Below are 21,570 nucleotides of genomic sequence, written 5' to 3'. Positions count from 1 at the left end.
TGCTTCCTTACATCAGAAACACTATGGACAGGATCAGCAAGATACCAGACATACGACAAAGACCATCTATAATCTACACCGCCCGTCATCTACCAGTAAAAGACATAATAGAATTACAGGTTCCTGGAGTATACCACATTCAAAGTAGCAGCAGAACGAGTTACGTTGGGGAAATGAAACATCTCATCTCTACCCGACTTAAAGAACATATCCGGCACACCACGAACCTAGACACCGATATTTCAATTGTAGCTAAGCAATCATACAAAACAAAACACTAAATATAATTTGAGAACCTAGATTTTAGCAGCTATCCCCTCGGATCTTGAAATGAAAATTCATGAGGCTATCGAAATTAAGAAACGCATGAACAATATGGATTTAGGAGGAGGATATAAAATCAGCAGTTCTTGGTTGCCTATCATACATAAAGAGATGCAGACCACAATATAAACACGCAGGACGAACCTCAAGTCGCGTAACAGCACGGGCAATTCCCACCACCTGGCTGCGACACAATGTTCAGGAATTCTCACAAGACAGCCAGAGAAGGTATATATGGCCAAGGCCAGCAACTACTCCCTTAGTGTGATTGCTGCCTGGGAGACTGATTACCTCGGATTGAGAAGGGGTATTTCAGTACTTTTGACAAAGAATACTGCAATGTATTAAAAAAGTTGACAATCTGTACGGAATGTACAGAAAACAACACCGTTCAACCCGGAAGAAGAACTAAATAACTTTACACACTGTGGAAGCTTCACTTCTATAATGCATGTATAAATGGAAACGAGGTTTCCACAAAAGATACCCAATACAAGAAGACTGATCCTATAAAGTAATGCAATCACTAACATGGTAGGTTTAATGAAATCCAGAATTTCTAAAACCAAATCCCATGCTGCTAAAACTCAGATGTGCCTTGGCCTAACAAGTGACCACTGCTCACAGCCCCAAGGCTGACAAATCAAGAGGTGACGTGTAGTCAGTGCAACAAAAAAAATTCTCTGCTATTATTCTTGGCTTTCTAGACTGGGGCCACAATCTCACTATCAGATAGCTCCTTAATTATTCTCGTGTAGCCCTAGTGGACCTCAAAACCAGCCCTCAGATGCACGTAAAAATCCCTACCGGACCAGAAATTGAACTGCCTTCCCTTAAGAGGGAGGCTCACTAATCCTAGACAGACGGATGGCTAATCTACAATATGTACAATTAGTTGGAAAAAACTTAGTTTTATGCGACAGTTGATATAGTGATAACAGTCGTGGCACAACCAGTTTTACGTTCAGTCCAAACCACAAGGACGTGACTCTTCATTTCATACATTTCAGAAGTACTGGCCGGGGTTCAAACCACGGCTGTCTTGGTGAGTGAATCAGCTGCTCTTTATCAGGTCTTCAAAATATATTATTTACAATTAAGGCAAGTAATATATTTCTCGACTGCAAGTTATTAACCTTTGGTTACAACAATCTAAACTGCCATGATAATCAAGTAATTACGAAAATGTACAAATTTATCTTGGCCTGACTAGTAAAAAGACTATAGGCGAAAGACTCATTGTGTTCAAACCACATAACTTAAGAAATAAAGCATTTACATTCAAGACAAACTCCACAACATTAATAATTATGCTATGAATTGTGGAATTACTCACCCAATACTACGATTTTGATTACCAACATACATAACGTGTTCTATTTCTCTCGCACTTTTACACACAAACGAAGATAAGTCTTTCACATAAACGCCAACACCAGCAGCTTCCCGTAATTCGTACGTTTTGCGCCTATTTTTATTCAGTAAATCCCTGAAAAGAGAATCATTGGATTTTACATGAGGTAAAGAATAAAACAAATACCAGACTAAATAAAAAATAAGTATTTATTTTTGATCTATATGAAGATCTAAGCACAGGAATGACATATACTCATGTATTATCTTAAGTCTATGATCACAGATGATTAGAATTAGATAGTTAAAGTATATCATTTTACCTGATTTCCTCTTGATAAATTTCTAAGTATGATGTACGGACTAGATACTGCATATTCTTTGAACGAGATATATAATTAAAAATTTGGTCGAATGATCTAAGAATGATCCCTTTTTGACTGTTGTCAGTTTTTGAACCTGGAAATTAAAATCAAAAATTAATGTTAAGGATAAAAAGTAATTATTATACTGCACATTTTATAAATAAATATTTCACTAATATGTTATACACAAATAAAGTACTGTAGTTGGATACTGGAATAAATATGAATGTGATGGATGCTCTCCAGGAAACCATCCTTAAGTCTGAAAATCTCACTTTTGGTTTATTTTAGATTTTGACAGTAGGCAAATTTTCAATCATTTTCATGAAAACCAGAAGTCTCTAGCTTAAACGCTGAACATTTTATGCAACTATGAATTTGTTTAATGAATTTCAAAAATATCTATTGGAAAATGGGATATACGAGGGCCATCTGGAAAGTAATACCCGTTAGTGCCGCATGAAGCGCTGACGACTCGGGTAGCCGCTGGGCAAGGCCAGACCGCATCAGTGGCTTGTCTGCCTGCTCTGTGCGAGGTTGCGTGACTCTAGCATTGCCTGTGTTGTGTATGCGATTGTTTAAAATGTTTAAACAAATTGAGAATCCCGCCAGTTGTGAAGTGAGGGCCGTGATTAAATTTCTTAATGCACGAAACGTTCGACCTTGTGATATTCATAGCCAATTAACGGAGGTGTATGGAGACAATGTGATGGACGAGTCGTCTGTTCGGCGCTGGTGTCGCAACTTCAACCTGGGGAGGGAGAATACACACGACGAGGAGCGTTCAGGGAGACGCTATGTCATTACAGACCAACTGCTGAGCGCAGTAGACGAATGCGTGAGGAACGATCGGCGCGTCACAATTGATGAACTCTGTGAACATTTTCCTAATGTGTCTCGAACAATTGTTCATGAAATTGTCAAAGGCCATCTGCATTATTCAAAAATCTGTGCAAAGTAGGTCCCTCGCATGCTTACAGAGGAGCACAAAACCAAGCATATGGCTGCAGCACTGATGTTTCTGGGACGTTATTCCGATGAAGGAGACTCTTTCCTGACTCGCATCATTACTGGGGACGAAGCATGGGTTTGTTATGCATCACTTGAGAGGTAACGACAGTCAATGGAGAGGCATCATGCTCATTCACCAACCAAACCAAAAAATTTCAAGACAGTTCTGTCCACCAGGAAAATCATGGCAACCATTTTCTGGGATCACCGAGGCGTACTGCTCATTGATTTTATGGCCCGTGGAGAGACCATTAATGCTAATGTGTATTGTGAAACATTAAAGAAATTACGGCAGGCAATATAAAATAGACGGTGAGGTCTATTGTCAACAAGCGTCGTTCTCCTTCATGACAATGCCAGGCCTCATGCAGATGCGATAACACAACTTTTGCAGCAATAAAAGTGGGAAACCTTCGACCACCCCCCGTATAGCCCGGACTTGACCCCTTCGGATTTTCATCTCTTTACGAAGCTTAAAGACTTTCTGACGGGAAAAAGATTTGACAGCAATGAAGAACTTAAACGAGCCGTGACTACGTATCTCAATACGCTGGCGGCGGAGGACTATGACGCTGGAATACAAAAACTCGTCCCACGTTATGACAAATGCCTAAATTTGCTTGAAGATTATGTGGAGAAGTAGTGTAAAGTATGCTCTTTCCAATAAAAATGTGTATATTTGTTAATATTTACTCCTGTGTCTTTATTGCGCAAACGGGTACCACTTTCCGGATGGCCTTTGTAGTACTATTAAGGATTTAAGGAAATCTGACTGTTCCACTGGATAAAGGAATATCAGCTTAGCATATTAAACTTCATAAGTATTTAAGAGTTTTATTCTCTGGAGATTTAATATGTAAAGATGTTCAGAATTTAAAAAAAAGTGAAACAGGAAGTTTTAGTCTTGCAACACTCATTTATACAGAAGTTCCGTCTTAAGATGTACGAACAAGATTGGGACAATAATTATAATAGCAGAAATGCTATTATTATTATTATTATTATTATTATTATTAATAATAATAATAATAATAAAAATCAGAGATCTTTAAATCATATTTGAAGAAATCTTGAAAAAATGAGAAGATCCTGGAAGAATGGAAAGTGGTTCTTGTACATTCTTTGCATAAGAAAGGTAACAAGCAAGATGTCAACAACTACAGACGTATATCCCTTTTGCCAGCGACATATTTTTAACAATATTACTGAACAGGGTAGAAGCAACTCTTGATAGTCATTTGGATGAATATCAAAGTGGATTTAGAAAGAGCAGATCTTGATCAGAACAGATATTTAAACCTGATGTCCATAACTAAGGTTAAGTTGTAAGGAGATTCCCACCTTCCAGTACTTGTCAATTTTTTATAACAGTTTTATTGTTTACATGACATAATCTAGCTTAATCTCTAGGTGTATACTAAATAGATAGAACATGTTTCATTCTGATTATGGAACATCTTCAGCTAAAATAAACAAAAATGGCAAGACAATTAAAACTCATGTAATGATTATAGTTCCATCATGTTGTTCAAAGATCAGGCAAAGAGATGGTGTTCAAATCTAAAATCTATCATTCTTGCCCTTCCCGCCTTTTTCCTTTTTTTTTTTTTTTTTTTGCTAGGGGCTTTACGTCGCACCGACACAGATAGGTCTTATGGCGACGATGGGATAGGAAAGGCCTAGGAGTTGGAAGGAATCGGCCGTGGCCTTAATTAAGGTACAGCCCCAGCATTTGCCTGGTGTGAAAATGGGAAACCACGGAAAACCATCTTCAGGGCTGCCGATAGTCGGATTCGAACCTACTATCTCCCGGATGCAAGCTCACAGCCGCGCGCCTCTATGCGCACGGCCAACTCGCCCGGTCCTTTTTCCTTTGTAGCATAAATTTGTGTCATGCGACTTAAGGTATGGTTTCGTGGAGAGCATCACAAATATGTAACTGAGTGTAGTATAATTCTGTACACGAGTGGAGGAGAGGGGGCAGGCAATGACAATCTGTGAGAGAAAATAATTCTCTCTACTGTGAATGAGCATAGCATACTGAAATTGAGAAATAGAACACTCCTTATAAAGTCTGTTAAGGTCCAGAGTAAGGGAAAAAACTAAACACTGTACATCAAAAGTCACTTAGAATTTTCCTGGAGTTCCACAAAATTTATACATTAAAATGGACCTTACATGAAATTTAAACAAAATCTAATTTTCACTGATGTAACCTTGAAAGTTGTACGTAATGTGAAGTACCCTATCCTCCTCCCCCAGTGGTCAACAGGTGGTGTGGAGATTAAGGCAATATCTTTGACCTCTGAAACACCAGAAGGTGATGGGGACAGCATCAAGGCTTGTTTGGCCTTTATCCCCTGATTGAGCGAAACCAATACATGCCACTTAGATTAATGCTATTTCATTTAGACACAAATAATGAAATGGCCTATCAGTCATTATTATCCTCTGTACTACTCTCCACTTTCCTGATAATCCTCACCGCAGCTGTCACTTAGGACATCATCATCATGATCATCATCACCATCATCATCGCCACTGCCGTCCAGTGCGTCTGAACTTCATAATAACAGGGAATTCTTCTCATTGCCTGCCACACCATGTCCTGGCCTCTTACTATCTGGGTGGACATCATTTCCTATACATTCATAATGACAATGCAAACTTTAACCTGTCCGCGTGGAGTGCTGAGCACTGCTCGTCATTCAGTAAACATTGCGCGCGGTGGAGTGACTAGCAGTGCTCACACGGTACACACATATACTGTACTGCGATCTAGCGGTTACGACCGAAGCTGTTTGTGTTTTAACTCATTTCTCCTTGAAGCGGAAGGTTTGAGCTTTCAAACGATATACCTTGATCCCTATTTCAATAGTGTTGTCACTTAACTTCTAGTGATATTTCAAGATATGTTTATCTCTGCCACCAGAGACAAGCACTGTTTTTGTCTGCTATCTGGCGACTACTATGGACACTTCTTGCATTATACCTTCATTTGCTCTCCGAGAACCTGACTGTCAACATAAACATAAATTCTGTCTATTCAGGGCTCTCTGGAGACCGTTTTTTCCTGTCCTTTTTCTTTATCACACTCTGTCATGCATTCTGTTGGTCGTGTGTGGAGATGGCTTCTACAAGCAAGTCTGGATTATTGAGCATTGAAATAGAGGATGCTTTAGAACAGTTGAGTGGTTCTGATGATAGTTTGTTGGATTCAGATGGAGATTTGAGTGATGTGGATGATATCGCTCATCGAGTGAATGCTGCTGCTTATGATGATCTGCATTTTACTACACTATTTCTGCCATTTTCAACACTGTGGTAGTTGAGTGACAGCTTTGGTCTTAGAATCCAGAATCTCTCTCTGTTGCTATGACATTGCCATTTTGTCTCCTGGACACACATGATAACCATTTGTGTCTCATGGCTTCCTAACTCCAAACTCTTATGAGAGGAGATATTTCGTGAGGCAATTCTGATTGTCCCATTCATTTTGCCAGGCCCTGGAAATCACTTGGCTCTAACACAGGTATTATCTTCGCCAGGATCACTAAACAGCGAGACAAGTGTCCGGTGGGGTCTATCTGTTTCCATTTTCATGAAGCTAAGGCACAAGGAAAACAGTTCTTGACACTGATGTCTGACACCCGTGCATGGACTCTCCAGATTTGACCTTCCATTCAGCACCGCTGGTCTCCAGACGTGGGAACCTGCTACACATGCACTAGTCTGCAGGAAGCTGTTAAGATATTATTGTGCCTCAGGTATTATATTGGTCTAACCTGTATTTGACCTTTCGCTTTGCCTCTTACAACTTGCAGGAAGTACAACTCACCACGCTGTTTGCAAATGTGGGTTGATGAGTTTATTAGAAGCCATCCTTAACCAGGGGAATAGACACCATTTCTAGCTGCTCCTATGGGGTACAGCTGCTACAGTGCATTTCCTCCACTAAGGACTATCACTGCCCTACAGGAAGTAATCCACCCGTAGACATTGGCTCCCTTAGGGCGTCAGGTTATTTCTCGCTGCCCACCACTCTGCATTGAGATGCTGCCTGTACAGTCTACTCTATTATCATAGCAGAACAACCTGCCCAGATAAATACTATTTAAAAATTAGGCTTTATAAAATAACATACAGCAGCATCATGGGAGGAAATAAAATCTATCACATTAAAAATATCAAGGGAAAACAGTTGAACAATGCAAACTATCCACAGAATACATCTGAAGACAACATTCAGGATATTTTGGAGTTAGTCCAAAGGATTCCACCAGCTGAACCAATAAGTGGAAATAATATAGTTGAGTGGAGACTATCAACTGGAAGTCATGGACAAAATGATCGTGGAGGTATTAAATCAAGATAGAAGTTGCAATAGTGATTAGCAAAATGACAAAATAGCCGATTTGGATGGACTTACGGCAATCGAGATGGCGCTGGAGTACAACGAGCAGCAGTCAGAGGCCATTCAAACTGACCTACTGCTGTGTCGCTGGCATGCAAACGCGGCAATGAACAGGGCAAGCGTCTTCAAACAGAAGACTAATGTTAATTAAAGTTACCTCTAAAAATCAGGTGGTTTTATTTCACTTTGCTGCAATTAGTATTTTATTTAACCTTATGAAACTGTACAGGAATTTCATTCAAAGTAGGCCTACAGTTACGTTTACTTTATGTAAATGTAATTTCCAAAATTTCAGTCTTCATTTACATATTTACACATGTATTTCATATAAATGCAATAAGGTCCATATTATCAGAGTTTGTGTGTATCTAAGCTACCCCCAGTCCACAACAGCTCGGATAATCATAGCCCAATAGTAATATAATATTTACTACATTCTTTTTATATTTCGTGGTTACTAAAGAGACAATCATGCTGTGACTAATTGCAAACAATTTTAACTTACAATAAATGCAACTTTATGAGGTTACCTACCTTCCATTGTGTACGTCTTCCCTGTCCCTGTTTGCCCATATGCAAAGATGGTACCATTAAACCCATCCAGAATAGAAGATACTAAAGGATGAACGGTTTCATTGTACAGATCCTCTTGAGTAGAACTGTAAAGAGAAGAGTTATTAAGAGTAATAACAGAGTGAAGTAAAGATAGGCAAAATATTGAATACAGATAATAGTGGCCTTAAAATATAACTACTATTATTATTACTATTATTACCGGGATAACGTGGTGGACAGAGGTGTAAGAAGGTACAGGCATGAATGGGTGGATAGAGAAAAGATTAAATAGTAATTTAAAACTTCAAAATTTGTGATTATATTTCTTTCTTAGATTTTAGTTTCTTTTCAAATTTTAAACATGGTTAGACAATAACTAAAAATCAGGTACAAAAGTTTAGCTCGACAGCTTGAGTAACAACATTAGAAAAGTCTAGGATAATCAAATGACGACAATATTACAGACTGAGCTTGCAGCTCCCAATTTGCAAATGTAACAAGAACAATCACTGCTCCATTCAATAACTCCTTTGAGACTAAGTTCCAGAATTTACAATACTAGAAAAAAAGAGTCTTTGCTCCACACGATCACTTTCTAGGAGACTATATTCTCCAAGTTTTACAAGTTCCAAGCCCACTAAAGGCACCACCTACATTTAACAAAAACCAACAATAGACACTGTCTTATTTGCTCAACAGGGGCAATAAGTGCCCATTCTACCTGGCCTTAGTTAAAAAAGAAAAGGTTAAAATTATTGGCCGAAAATCAAAATGTTAGGAGGCGAACACTTGCACTCCTTGGGAATTCACCAGAACTTTATAAAAACCTTATATGGGCTTATGGCCCGAAGTTACAGAGGCTAAGCCTATACTACGGAGGTGACTAGATGGAGAGAAAGTTTTCACTTACAAAATTAAGAGGTAGATTTTAAAGATTACAAATTCATAGTCACCTCAATATCAAGTTGAAAGGGAATACAAGAGGGTTCTCACTCTTTATTCTCTAAGTTCGGTTAAGTTCTTTAGACTGGTTAGGAGGTTACATCTAGAAATGGAAGTTTACATTACTAAAAAATTCTGAAAACTTCCCCTTGAACTCACTTTCTGAGACTATTATATGCCTACAAAATATCTGCCATTACCTTAAGCTGGTGGACCTTCCAGAGATGGACGAGGCAAACCCTCCCCTGCCTCCTGCACTAACACACACTACTGCTGGACTGGAGCGATCAAAGACAACACGGCCCCAAACGGTTCCAGTTTTTATAGTGGAGAGGAAGGTTCCAGATTTCTTTGGGCCGAAGCCCTGACACACCCCCAGTTTCCATTGGATAATCAAATAAATATCAAAATTTTCTCATTGGTGAATGAAATAAATGTACAAAATCCCCTATTGGCTGCAGTATTAAGTTGTCCGGAAGAGATGGAAGTGTTAATAACTTTAGAACACAAAAACAATTTAAACCAATTCAGTTTTACCAACTAATGACTACAAAATTTCTCTTGAAATTTAATTGTCCATCCACTCATCAGAGGGAGCACCTTGGTTGACAGTAGAGAACTTTGTCGAAAAACATTCAAACTATTTCTACCACACAGTTTGAAGTACAAGTTACAGGTGGCCTTCAAAAGGCGCTTAATTTAAATGCACAGAGCAGGCGTACCTCCGGTACAATCATCATCATCATCAGCATCAATAATGGGCCGCCATGTTGGTACTCGTATCAAGGAACATGAACATAATATTCGTCTCAACCAGCCAGACAAATCAGCAATAGTTGACCATGCTCTATCGTCTGATCATGTCATGTTCCAAGATGCTCAAGCTCTTACCCACACTAGACACTACAGATCCAGGATTATACGGAAAACTGTGGAAATACGTAGAAATCCTAAACAATTTCAACAGGGACACTGTGGCTATCAATTAAGTAATACCTGGTTGCCAGCTATTAAGGATTTACATAGGTAGTTCCCTTCTCTGCCCCTTCACTACTGTTATTTTGTTTTGGCGTTTTCCAAATCCGTATGTTCATCATCGCCAGATGTTTCATTCCAGGCTTGCGTCAATGTCATACCTTCATATGTGGGTACACCTGTTATGCGACCCCCTCAGACTGATTCTGATGGTTCCGGCAGCTTCTGCCTCAAACATTAGCGCTGTACCATGTCGGAAGAGCCATCTGGTGACGAATAAACGTACCGTTTCTACTTCTATTATAACGTCTAAATTCAAACCTGATTGTCTGAGAAGCCTTTCTCTTGGACAGTCTGTATTTTCTTCTGATGACGCGAAGTTCTCTGCGAAACGTAAATGATTTCACCTAATTTTCTTGACACGGCATAAGCCCAAAAGCCTACATAATGTCTAAAAATGAAATGTATAGCTTATAATTACTCGGGTTGAGAGTTGAATGGCTTGAATGCTGTGTCATCATGCCCCTCAATAATACGTAATTGTCTTATGTTGTGGTAGTACATATAACACCCTCGCACTGTATTCACAAGTAAGAGATTATTATTATTATTATTATTATTATTATTATTATTATTATTATTATTATTACAAGTGTATATTTATTCTTAATATTTTTAAGCTGGAAGGTCTTCATATGTGATATCAGTAAATGGTTTTGTACAAGCGGATGGGAAAACAGTGTAATTATTATTATTATTATTTTTTTTTTTTTGCAAGTTGCTTTACGTCACACCGACACAGATAGGTCTTACGGCGACGATGGGACAAGAAAGGCCTAGGAATGGGAAGGAAGCAGCCGTGGCCTTAATTAAGGTACAGCATTTGCCTGGTGTGAAAATGGAAAAAAAAAAAGGAAAACCATCTTCAAGGCTGCCGACAGTGGGGTTCGAACCCACTATCTCCCGAATACTGGATACTGGCCGCATTTAAGCGACTGCAGCTATCCAGCTCAGTAAACAGTGCTATTTACAACTCTGAAAGTTTCTATGAATCACATGGAACAGCCCAGAGTCTGATGACGTGACCTTGTTGTCATCTTGGGACCCAGAAGTGGTTCGGGGCATGGTTTTGGAATGGTAAGAGAATCTTAAAACTAGCGATAAGATGGCCAGGACCAATCTAGACGTATCATGAGAGACTAGGGGGAAGCTAATCTCTATACAGGAATGTGAGAAAACAGCAAAAACATACCTTGAAACTTTTGTGAAACATGGTTGGCTTCAAAATATTTCTTTCTGTGGAATGTGAAGTGTGGTACTGACCTACAAACTGTGGAGTGCTTAGGCACTTGGTATTATATCACTTGTGGCAGCTTGGTATCTTATATGTTGGTGAAAGCTATGGGGTTACTGTAATTCAGACTTTCTATAATTTATGGTCTGGAACAAGAAGCATGTGTTGCTCAAGTGAAAGTATATTTGAACCAAGTGTTAGAATCAATGAAGACAGAATTACAGCATAAAGTATCAATGTGATATAACAAGTGGAAATAGTAAGAATCAGCAAGTCGTGTTGATACACAGATGATGAAGGGTATTTATCCACATATATGTAAGTTTTGTAATTAGTGCTCATCAGGCTAACTACAAATGGTAGCTTGGTCCTTGCTTTTGGTTTCCCACTGTTTTTTGTTGTTGTTTGATAATTGTGTAAATATGGAGTCTTCCAGTAGTATTATGCGAGTGTATTCTATGTATATTTTGGTGTGTTGATGAGGTGTTCATGCATGGATATTATGAAGAATATAGTTATTTTAGAATCAGTGGAGTTCTTGACGGCCAGCCCTGTGGTGTAGGGGTAGCGTGCATGCTATGCTGTAGTTGCTTTACGTCACACCGACAAAGATAGGTCTTACGGCGACGATGGGACAAGAAAGGCCTAGGAATGGGAAGGAAGCGGCCGGACAGGTCAGGTCAGGGATTTTCACCTGGACCTGAGGGCTGGTTCGAGGTCCACTCAGCCTACGTGATTAGAATTGAGGAGCTATCTGGCGGTGAGATAGCGGCCCCGTTCTAGAAAGCCAAGAATAACGGCTGAGAGGATTAGTCGTGCTGACCACACAACACCTCGTAATCTGCAGGCCTTCGGGCTGAGCAGCGCTCGCTTGGTAGGCCAAGGCCCTTCAAGGGCTGTAGTGCCATGGTTTTTTTTGAAGTTCTTGATAAACCTAGGTGCAGTTTCTACCTAATTAGGTGTTTTCAGAAGGTTAGGTAAGGCCTGAAGCAGATGTACCAGTACACAGCTTTATGTACACGCCCTGGGAGAGAGAATTATCTAGCTCTATTAAAATTCGAGGGATCCATTTAGGTGAACTCTGGTACCCATATTACGGACATTTCAATTATTTTATTCTGTTATCATTTAGGTGAACTCTGGTACCCATATTACGGACATTTCAATTATTTTATTCTGTTATTTAAGTTATTTTATTTATTCAGATGTCATATATATTACAAATGATGCCAAAGCATGAGGCAATAAAGTATTTTATTTTATTCATATTTTATTATTTTTAATCATATTTCATTGGCACCCAACAGTGGGGCAATGGTTATTATTGTTAATTAGATAAATTACAATGTATAGCATCCCCGTAACTACTAACAATCTTAAAAAGAAAATACAGTGACAGAAGTTTGCCCTAAAATGGTTTTGTAACTGCCAAAGGTCTCTAGCACCTAAGCACCGCTAAATGCCATCCACTTATGCAGAGATTCAATTCTGCAATCTTGATCCCACAAGGAGAGTGTCAAACTATCTGCACAGACCTTGGAAACAAGCGTTAAACTAGCTCAATAGCTAACACGAATACAGAATTTATACAGTTGCTTATATTGAACATTTAAACAAATGGATTCTGAAAAACGCCACTCCAACACAACTTTCCTCTTCCAACACAATTTTACAATATCAATGTTAAAGAAATGTCTGGTATACAGATTATGTTAGTAAAAAACAAAACCAATTTAATTCCCTCTATTGACATTCTACTCCATTGACACAGTTTTTATTTTGGTTACAGGAAGTACTACTCAGTCAAGTGATAAGACCTGCAGGCATGAACATAACATTTAAATTGATGCACATGTTGACCAGATGGAGTGAACTTAAATGGCACTCTCTACTGAGACTATAAAAAAACACACACACACAAAAAAAAAAAGGTTTTGCACCATCCCTGTGCATCATTTAACTGTATTATTATCTTGGACTGTCCTATGCAGGCCAGAAAGACTACCCTTAGGATGTTTGTGAACATTCACAACCGCACGTACACCAACACATAGGCAGAAATATACGCTCAAATGGGAGGCAGTATTTCAGTTGAAGTTTCAGCACTAGTGTGGAAGCATTACAGGTGTGTTCTAAGCATCTACAATGGTACGATGTGCAATGATGACATGAGAACAAGTATGTATAATCACAATGTCAAGAATGATGGTCAACAAAAGCATTTGTTCAAAGTTGGGCTGTAATCTAAGTGATGTGCATCAAACATTTAAGCAGTACAGGGAGAGGGAACTGTTAAAGACTTGCCTTGGATAGGTCATACAAGGGCTACTACTGCAATCGATTGTTACCTTTGAATTTCAGCTCTGAGGAACCCTAAACAGAATGCTACCTTTCTGAATAATGATTTTCGGGCAACCACAGGTTGCTGCCTTTCAACTCGAACTGTGAGAAACTAGTTGCACGAGGCAATATTTTACAGTTTTAAAATTTATTTTTGTAACTGAAGTTCAACAGTCTCTCGAAAACTAATTCAGGACAAAATAAATTTAGAAAATACCTGAAAAGGAGAACACTGAATGACAGATTATACCTAAAAAAGAAACCATTAATCGAAAACGGAAATAAATGTCTTGTTCTTGAGAGAACATCAGATTCTATCAACATTTTATCATTTCAACAACAATGATTTTAACCTATTATTATGATCTGATGAATAGTAAGAACTGTAAAATCAGTTGCTGTATGTTAAAATTGTGCGTACACCCTTCAAAGAATAATAGAAATGTTAGAATTTATCTTAATGAAGTACCCCTCTTGTGCTTCCTCTCTCCTCAGTTATCCAGCTAGATGTGCAATGTGGTGCAATACACAGTCATTGGCGTTACACCAGCAGACTTGTTTACTGGTAACTTTCCATTACTTTATGCTTCGGTGACATCAATCATCCTTAAATATGATAAGTTTACAACTTGATATAGAACTAGAACTGATTAAATTTTTCTTTGTACTTTTTATTGAGGAAGGTTTTTCATTGCTTGTTTTGTATCTCTGTGGAACGTTCTAGGCAATTAAACTTGAAACCTTTCTCGAACATATTTGCTTCTTTATTTGAAAAGGTACTGGATCTGTTAATAACTCTTCGGTAGAACTCAAATTGTTTGCCATGGTTGTTAGTTTGTTTACTGATCAGATTACAGATTTTGTTATGAATTACCGCTTGTTTATTGATTGCTTCATTTTTTATGTAGTTCAGAAAATGAAAAAGCCTAAACAAACCCTTACCCAAAAACAATAAACATACACAAAATAGCTAAAGTATACAAAGAGCAAGGTGCTAATAGAACATCAGAACAAACAACACATTACAAAAAAAAAAATAGTAAATGCAATCTAAATTGAAAAGACCATTTTTCCAAATCAGGAATACATGAATTCAAAGGCAAAGAGCCAAATTGTAATGACACAAATATTGGCCAAACAACGTAATGTCCACACCAGATACAAGGATACAAAAAAACAATTAGGCGCAATAGACACTAAGCCTTCCATGAACTCGCACGACAATGCGAACTACTTCACGGACCTACGCAGATGTTAAAATATTGCACACTGAAAATAGTAAAATATCATTAAATAATATAAAGGAGACAACAGAAATACACATCGTGAAAAAAGCCATCCAGAAAATAAAAACACTTTTTTGCTAGTTGCTTTATGTCGCACCGACACAGATAGGTCTTATGGCGACGATGGGACGATGGTGTGAAAATGGGAAACCACGGAAAACCATCTTCAGGGCTGCCAACAGTGGGGTTCGAACCCATCATCTCCTGGATGGAAGCTCACAGCTGCGCGCTCCTAACCGCACGGCAATAAAAACACAAACATGTACATGTAAGACTGGATCCTCAGTTTAAAGTGAATTAGGTGTTATTCTAAAAGAAGCTACATAATAAGCAAACATTAGAATTTTCAGAGTACAGGAAAGTGCAAGTGAAAATATAGACAATCAATCAATCAATCAATCAATCAATCAATCAATCAATCAATACTGATCTGCATTTAGAGCAGTCACCAAGGTGGCAGATTCCCTATCTGTTGTTTTTCTAGCCTTTTCTTAAATGATTACAAAGAAATTTGAAATTTATTGAACATCTCGTTCAGTGAGTTATTCCAATTCCTAACTCAGATGAACTTGCAGCACGTTTTTAGGGACATAGGTGAGAATGTGAATTTGAGGGACATTGATAGGAGTCGCCGAGTTGGACCTAAATCTCCAGGGAAACCTCAGCTAATTATTGTCAAATTCACTATCTTACCAAACAAGGTGCTTTGCAATAAGTGAAATTGAAAGTTACCCCTATAACCATTCACGAGGATCTAACCTTCACCAGATTATCAGTTCTTAAGGCTACCATTCTCCACTTTAATCACAGCAACTGTTGAACCTCGAGTGGAGATATTAAATGAAATGAAATGGCGTATGGCTTTTAGTGCCGGGAGTGTCCGAGGACATGTTCTGATCGCCAGGTGCAAGTCTTTTGATTTGACGCCCGTAGGCGACCTGCACATCACGAGGAGGATGAAATGATGAAGACGACATATACACCCAACCCCCGTGCCAGCGAAATTAAAGAATGACACTTAAAATTCCCAACCCTGCTGGGAATCGAACCCGGGACCCCTGTGACCAAAGCCCAGCACGCTAACCATTTAGCCATGGAGCCGGACTGAAGATATTAAGAAACCAATGACAGTAAAATTAGAATTAACCAGCTGAGTGGCATTCCCAGGGGCAGCGACAGCAGCTAAATGTAATGATTCACTGAACTGAGTGCACCAAACCGAGTGATTATTCCTAGTCTATATTTTATTTCTCTCAAGATCATTAAATTCCATCTTAGAATAGTTTAGTTAATTATCATTTATTCTTGTTTAGCTCAGTAAATATTTCTTAAGTTGGCAACTGTATTATCTACATATTTAACTAAATAATTGCATTTGCTTTCTTATTTCTTTACTATTATTCATTTCACAACATTTATTTTTAAATACTTTTATTTGTACTTCATTAATTTAGATATGGCACCCATAATTTAGTCATAATTGAAAATAAGTAATTTTAGGCACAGATAACAAGTGTCTGTATACCTCTACTTCAATTAAATTTAAATTCCTCCTAGCCTCTCGTGTTTATTGGTACATTTTGCTGACTCATTCTTCCAAGTCGGCAACAGTTACGAGTGACACAAATTTCTTTGACATCGCTAGTCTATTTCAATAGCCCCCTAATGTCGGCTGTGATCAGTTACCCTCTGCGATCCTCCCACTGCTCTCAGTGCCCCCACCATCTAGCACCAACCCTGACAAAAGTACTGCTATTATTCTGAAGAATTTTGTCTTGCAACATCCCAGAGCCCTACATGTCTGTCATATAAACTGACAAAAATAATTAGCAGCCAATCGAATGGAGGAGCTTACAGAAATATTTACCCCAATTGTCCTGCATGTGCTACTAGTGTCACATGACGCCCCTTCAAGACAAATGTGGCCTCAGGATAATCAAGAAAGTGAAAGAAATTGATGACATTGGAACAGACATGGTCAAACTCATTCCTGATTCCATATTACCAACCTTAACCCAAAATCAATTTCTCTCTTCTATACTACACATATCCATCCCTCTGGAAGAAGACTTTATTGTACTACCTTTTCTGAAAACTCAAACACTTTTGGATGAGGGAGACTATAGTCCAATCTGTATTTTATCAGCTCCATTTGAAACATACGTTACATACATTATCATTATAGACTGTTATGCCTTTCAGCGTTTAGTCTGCAAGCCTCTGTGAATTTACTAAACGTCGCCACAATTCTCGATTTGCAACTAGTGTTGTGGCCTCATACAGTTCTATACCTCTTATCTTTAAATTGTTTTAAACAGGGTCTAACCATCGTTGTCTTGGTCTACCTCTACTTCGCTAACCCTCCATAGCACAGTCCTTTATTTTCCCCGTTAACCTATCCTCCTCCATTCGCCTCACATGACACCACCACCGAAGCCGGTTTATGCGTACAGCTTCGTCCATCGAGTTCATTCCAAAATTAGCCTTTATCTCCTCATTCCGCGTACCATCCTGCCATTGGTCCCACCTGTATGTACCAGCAATCATTCTTGCTACTTTCATGTCTGTTACTTCTAACTTATGAATAAGATATCCTGAGTCCACCCAGCTTTCGCTCCCGTAAAGCAAAGTTGGTCTGAAAACAGACCGATGTAAAGATAGTTTCGTCTGGGAGCTGACTTCCTTCTTACAGAATACTGTTGATCGCAACTGCGAGCTCACTGCATTAGCTTTACGACACCTTGATTCAATCTCACTTACTATATTACCATCCAGGGAGAAAACACAACCTAAATACTTGAAATTATCGACCTGTTCTAGCTTTGTATCACCAATCTGACATTCAATTCTGTTGAATTTCTTACCTACTGACATCAATTTAGTCTTCGAGAGGCTAATTTTCATACCATACTCATTGCACCTATTTTCAAGTTCCAAGATATTAGACTGCAGGCTTTCGGCACAATCAGCCATTAATACTTTTTTTTTCCTTTTTTATGCTAGTTGCTTTACATTGCATCGACACAGATAGGTCTTATGGCGACGATGGGACAGGAAAGGGCTAGGAGTGTGAAGGAAGCGGCCGTGGCCTTAAGGTACAGCCTCAGCATTTGCCTGGTGTGAAAATGGGAAAACACGGAAAACAATTTTCAGGGCTGCGGACAGTGGGGTTCGAACCTACTATCTCCCGAATACTGGATACTGGCCGCACTTAAGCGACAGCAGCTATCGACCTCGGTACCATTAAGACCAAGTAGCATAGGCCAGACTGCTTATTACATTTCCACCTAACTGAATCCCTCCCTGCCATTTTATACCTTTCAGCAGATGATCCATGTAAACTATGAACAGCAAAGGTGAAAGATTACAGCCTTGTCTAACCCCTGTAAGTACCCTGAACCAAGAGCTCATTCTACCATCAATTCTCACTGAAGCCCAATTATCAACATAAATACCTTTGAATGATTTTAATAATCTACCTTTAATTCCATAGTCCCCCAGTATGGCGAACATCTTTTCCCTCGGTACCCTGTCATATGCTTTCTCCATATCTACGAAACAAACACAACTGCCTATTCCTCTCGTAGCATTTTTCAATTACCTGGCGCATACTGAAAATCTGATCCTGACAGCCTCTCTGTGGTCTGAAACCACACTGGGTTTCATCCAACTTGCTCTCAACTACCGATCGCACCCTCCCTTCCAAGATGCCAGTAAATACTTTGCCTGGTATACTAATCAATGAGATACCTCGATAGTTGTTGCAATCCTTCCTGTTTCCTTGCTTATAGATAGGTGCAATTACTGCTTTTCCCCAATCTGAAGGTACCTTACCAACACTCCATGCTAATTTTACTACTCTATGAAGCCATTTCATCCCTGCCTTCCCACTATACTTCACCATTTCAGGTCTAATTTCCTCTATTCCTGCTGCTTTATGACAATGGAGTTTATTTACCATCCTTTCCACTTCCTCAAGCATAATTTCACCAACATCATTTTCCTCCTCCCCATGAGCCTGGCTGTTCGCAACACCACCAGGATGATTTCCTTTTACATTGAGATGTTCAAAATATTCCTTCCACCTCTCCAGTGATTCCCTGGGATCTATTATGAGTTCACCTGAATTACACAAAACACTGTTCATTTCATTTTTCCCTCCCTTCCTAAGATTCTTTTATTACTGTCCAGAAAGGCTTCCCTGCTGCTTGACCTAGCCTTTCCAGGTTGTTACCAAAATCTTACCAGGACTTCTTTTTGGATTCAACAACTATTTGTTTCGCTCTGTTTCTTTCATCTACGTACAAATCCATGTCTGCCTCGGCCCTTGTTTGGAGCCATTTCTGATAAGCCTTCTTTTTTCGTTTACAAGCTGCTCTCACTTCATCATTCCACCAAGATGTTCGCCTTTTCCCATCTTTACACACAGTTGTTGCTAGGCATTGCCTTGCTGTTTCTACTACAGCATCCCTGTATGCCACCCATTTTCTTTCTATATCCTGGACCTGCTTACTGTCCCCTGTTTGAAACTTCTCACTAATCATATCCATGTACTTATGTCTAATTTCCTCGTCCTGGAGATTTTCTACACTTATTCGTTTGCAGACAGATTTCACTTTCTCTACCCTAGGCCTAGAGATACTTAGTTCACTACAGATCAGGTAGTTGTCTGTATCATCGAAAAATCCCCGGAAAACTCACATTCCTAACAGATTTCCTGAATTCGAAGTCGGTTGAGATGTAGTCTATTATGGATCTGGTACCTCTAGCCTCCCATGTGTAGCGGTGAATAGCCTTATGCTTGAAGAATGTATTCATAACAGCTAAACCCATACTAGCACAGAAGTCCAGCAAACGCTTCCCATTCCCATTATCTTCCATACATTCCCCACATTTACCAATCGGCCTTTCATATCCTTCAGTTGTATTCCCAACTCTCGCAATGAAATCGCCCATTAGCACTATTCTATCCTTGCTGTTGACCCTGACCACGATGTCACTCAATGCTTCATAAAACTTGTCAACTTCATCCTCATCTGCACCCTCACATGGTGAATACACGGACACAATTCTAGTCCTAATTCCTCAAACTGACAAATCTACCCACATCATTTGCTCATTTACTTGCCTAACAGAAACTATGTTACGTGCAATGGTATCCCTGATAAAGAGCCCTACCCCCTCCTATCTCTTCCTTGTTATCTCCCCTTACCCGAATATCACTTACTCCTAGCACAGCCAAATGCATCCTCTTTGCTTACTCAGCCAGCTCTACTTTCTTTCTTCCATAAGCCCCATTATTATTTATAGCTCCCCAGCAAATTCCATTTCGTTCGCCAAGTTGTTTCCAAGGAGTCCCTCGCCTGTCAAATGGGAGTGGGATTCCGCTACTCCCATAGGTCCAAGGCTTGCTTAAAATGTTCTGAGCTCGATAAGTTCATGAAGCAGGATGCTACCCTACTTGCACATAGTCCAAGTGAGGATCTCTCCTCTAACGGGTTATGGACCACCGGTGAATTGTATAGTCCTAGCTGCCTGAGCAGAAGGAGGGCCATGACTCGGAATATGTCCAAGATGCCCACTCCCATTCCATAGCAACTGGTATCCCGACTCTCAGGGCCACTTACTAGGCCACTCAGCCGTTGCCCATGGTTCACGAACTAGGGCGTGACTACAGTAACCCACAAACATGAACCATTTAAAATCTTAGAATAATCATAACACCAACATCTGAGTACCTTCAAACCCATAATCTCCTTAATACTTTCCAGTCTGTGACTTAGGACGTTCAACAAACAATAGAGGACGATTCACAGTTCTGGTACTACCAGATTACAGGAAAGTTTTCAACAATGTAGACAAAGACATTTTACTTGCAAGACTGAAGGCTCCACATTTCTCTCAGTGTACGATTGCTTGGATGTATTCCAATCTTCACAGGAGTCAACAGCATGTGAAAGGTAATAAGGAACTATCTAGTTTTGACATGGTGCCATATGAACCGTTCTTCCAGGCTCTGTACTCTGACCTCTTCACACTCTTTGTAAATGACATTTCATACAACCTACGCCACTGCAAATACCACATGTACGCTGATGACCAACTCTACATACACTCCACAATCCGAGACCTTCGCTTATTTAACATAGACTTAGAGGGTGTTAATGACTGGTCTGCTGCTCACAGCCTGAAACTGAATCCTGCAAAGTCACAAGTAATCCTTCTTGGCCATCAAAATCAAATGACAACTATAAGTAATCGTCTACTGCCCAGAGTAATCCTTCAACACATTCAAATTCTTTTGAATCACAAGTGAAGAATCTCTGCAGTGTCATGGATGAACGCATGGCTTGGTTTGTATGTCATACACATCTGCCAAAAAATTCTCAGTTCTACATTCTTTATATGGACATATCTTTCCAATAAAACTTAAAAAGAAATTAACTGCAGCTCTCGCAATGCCACATTTTGATTACTGTGATGTTTTAAATAATGTTAGACCAAATGCCGCAGCACGGTCAGAATGCATGCGAGATATGCATGAAATTCAAGAAAATACGACTATGTGTCTACATCTTTCCTAGAATTAAAGTAGTTGTGGCTCCATGTTCGTCAGAACCATCATACACTGTCTCTTCTTCACCGAGTACTTACTACATCTTCTCCACCTTACCTTTGAGTTTCATTATCTTCGAATGTTCATGACAGAAA

At 39.3% G+C, this 21,570-nt stretch overlaps 1 protein-coding gene across 2 annotated transcripts in view; it reads right to left on the bottom strand.

Annotated features, from left to right (window-relative positions):
- LOC136862709 (kinesin-like protein KIF3B) overlaps positions 1 to 21,570 on the bottom strand; it is a 397,790-nt gene that overhangs the window by 220,240 nt on the left and 155,980 nt on the right. For both annotated transcript variants that reach the window (XM_067138926.2, XM_067138927.2), the window contains exons 8-10: positions 8,002 to 8,126; positions 2,001 to 2,136; positions 1,661 to 1,813 (exon numbers count right to left, since the gene is read on the bottom strand). In XM_067138926.2, coding sequence (XP_066995027.2) covers positions 1,661 to 1,813; positions 2,001 to 2,136; positions 8,002 to 8,126 — 414 coding nt within the window. The remainder of the gene's footprint in view (positions 1 to 1,660; positions 1,814 to 2,000; positions 2,137 to 8,001; positions 8,127 to 21,570) is intronic.

Source organism: Anabrus simplex, chromosome 2 (genome assembly GCF_040414725.1).
Source record: "Anabrus simplex isolate iqAnaSimp1 chromosome 2, ASM4041472v1, whole genome shotgun sequence".
Lineage (NCBI taxonomy): Eukaryota > Metazoa > Arthropoda > Insecta > Orthoptera > Tettigoniidae > Anabrus > Anabrus simplex.
This window is presented reverse-complemented; position numbering and strand designations above follow the sequence as displayed.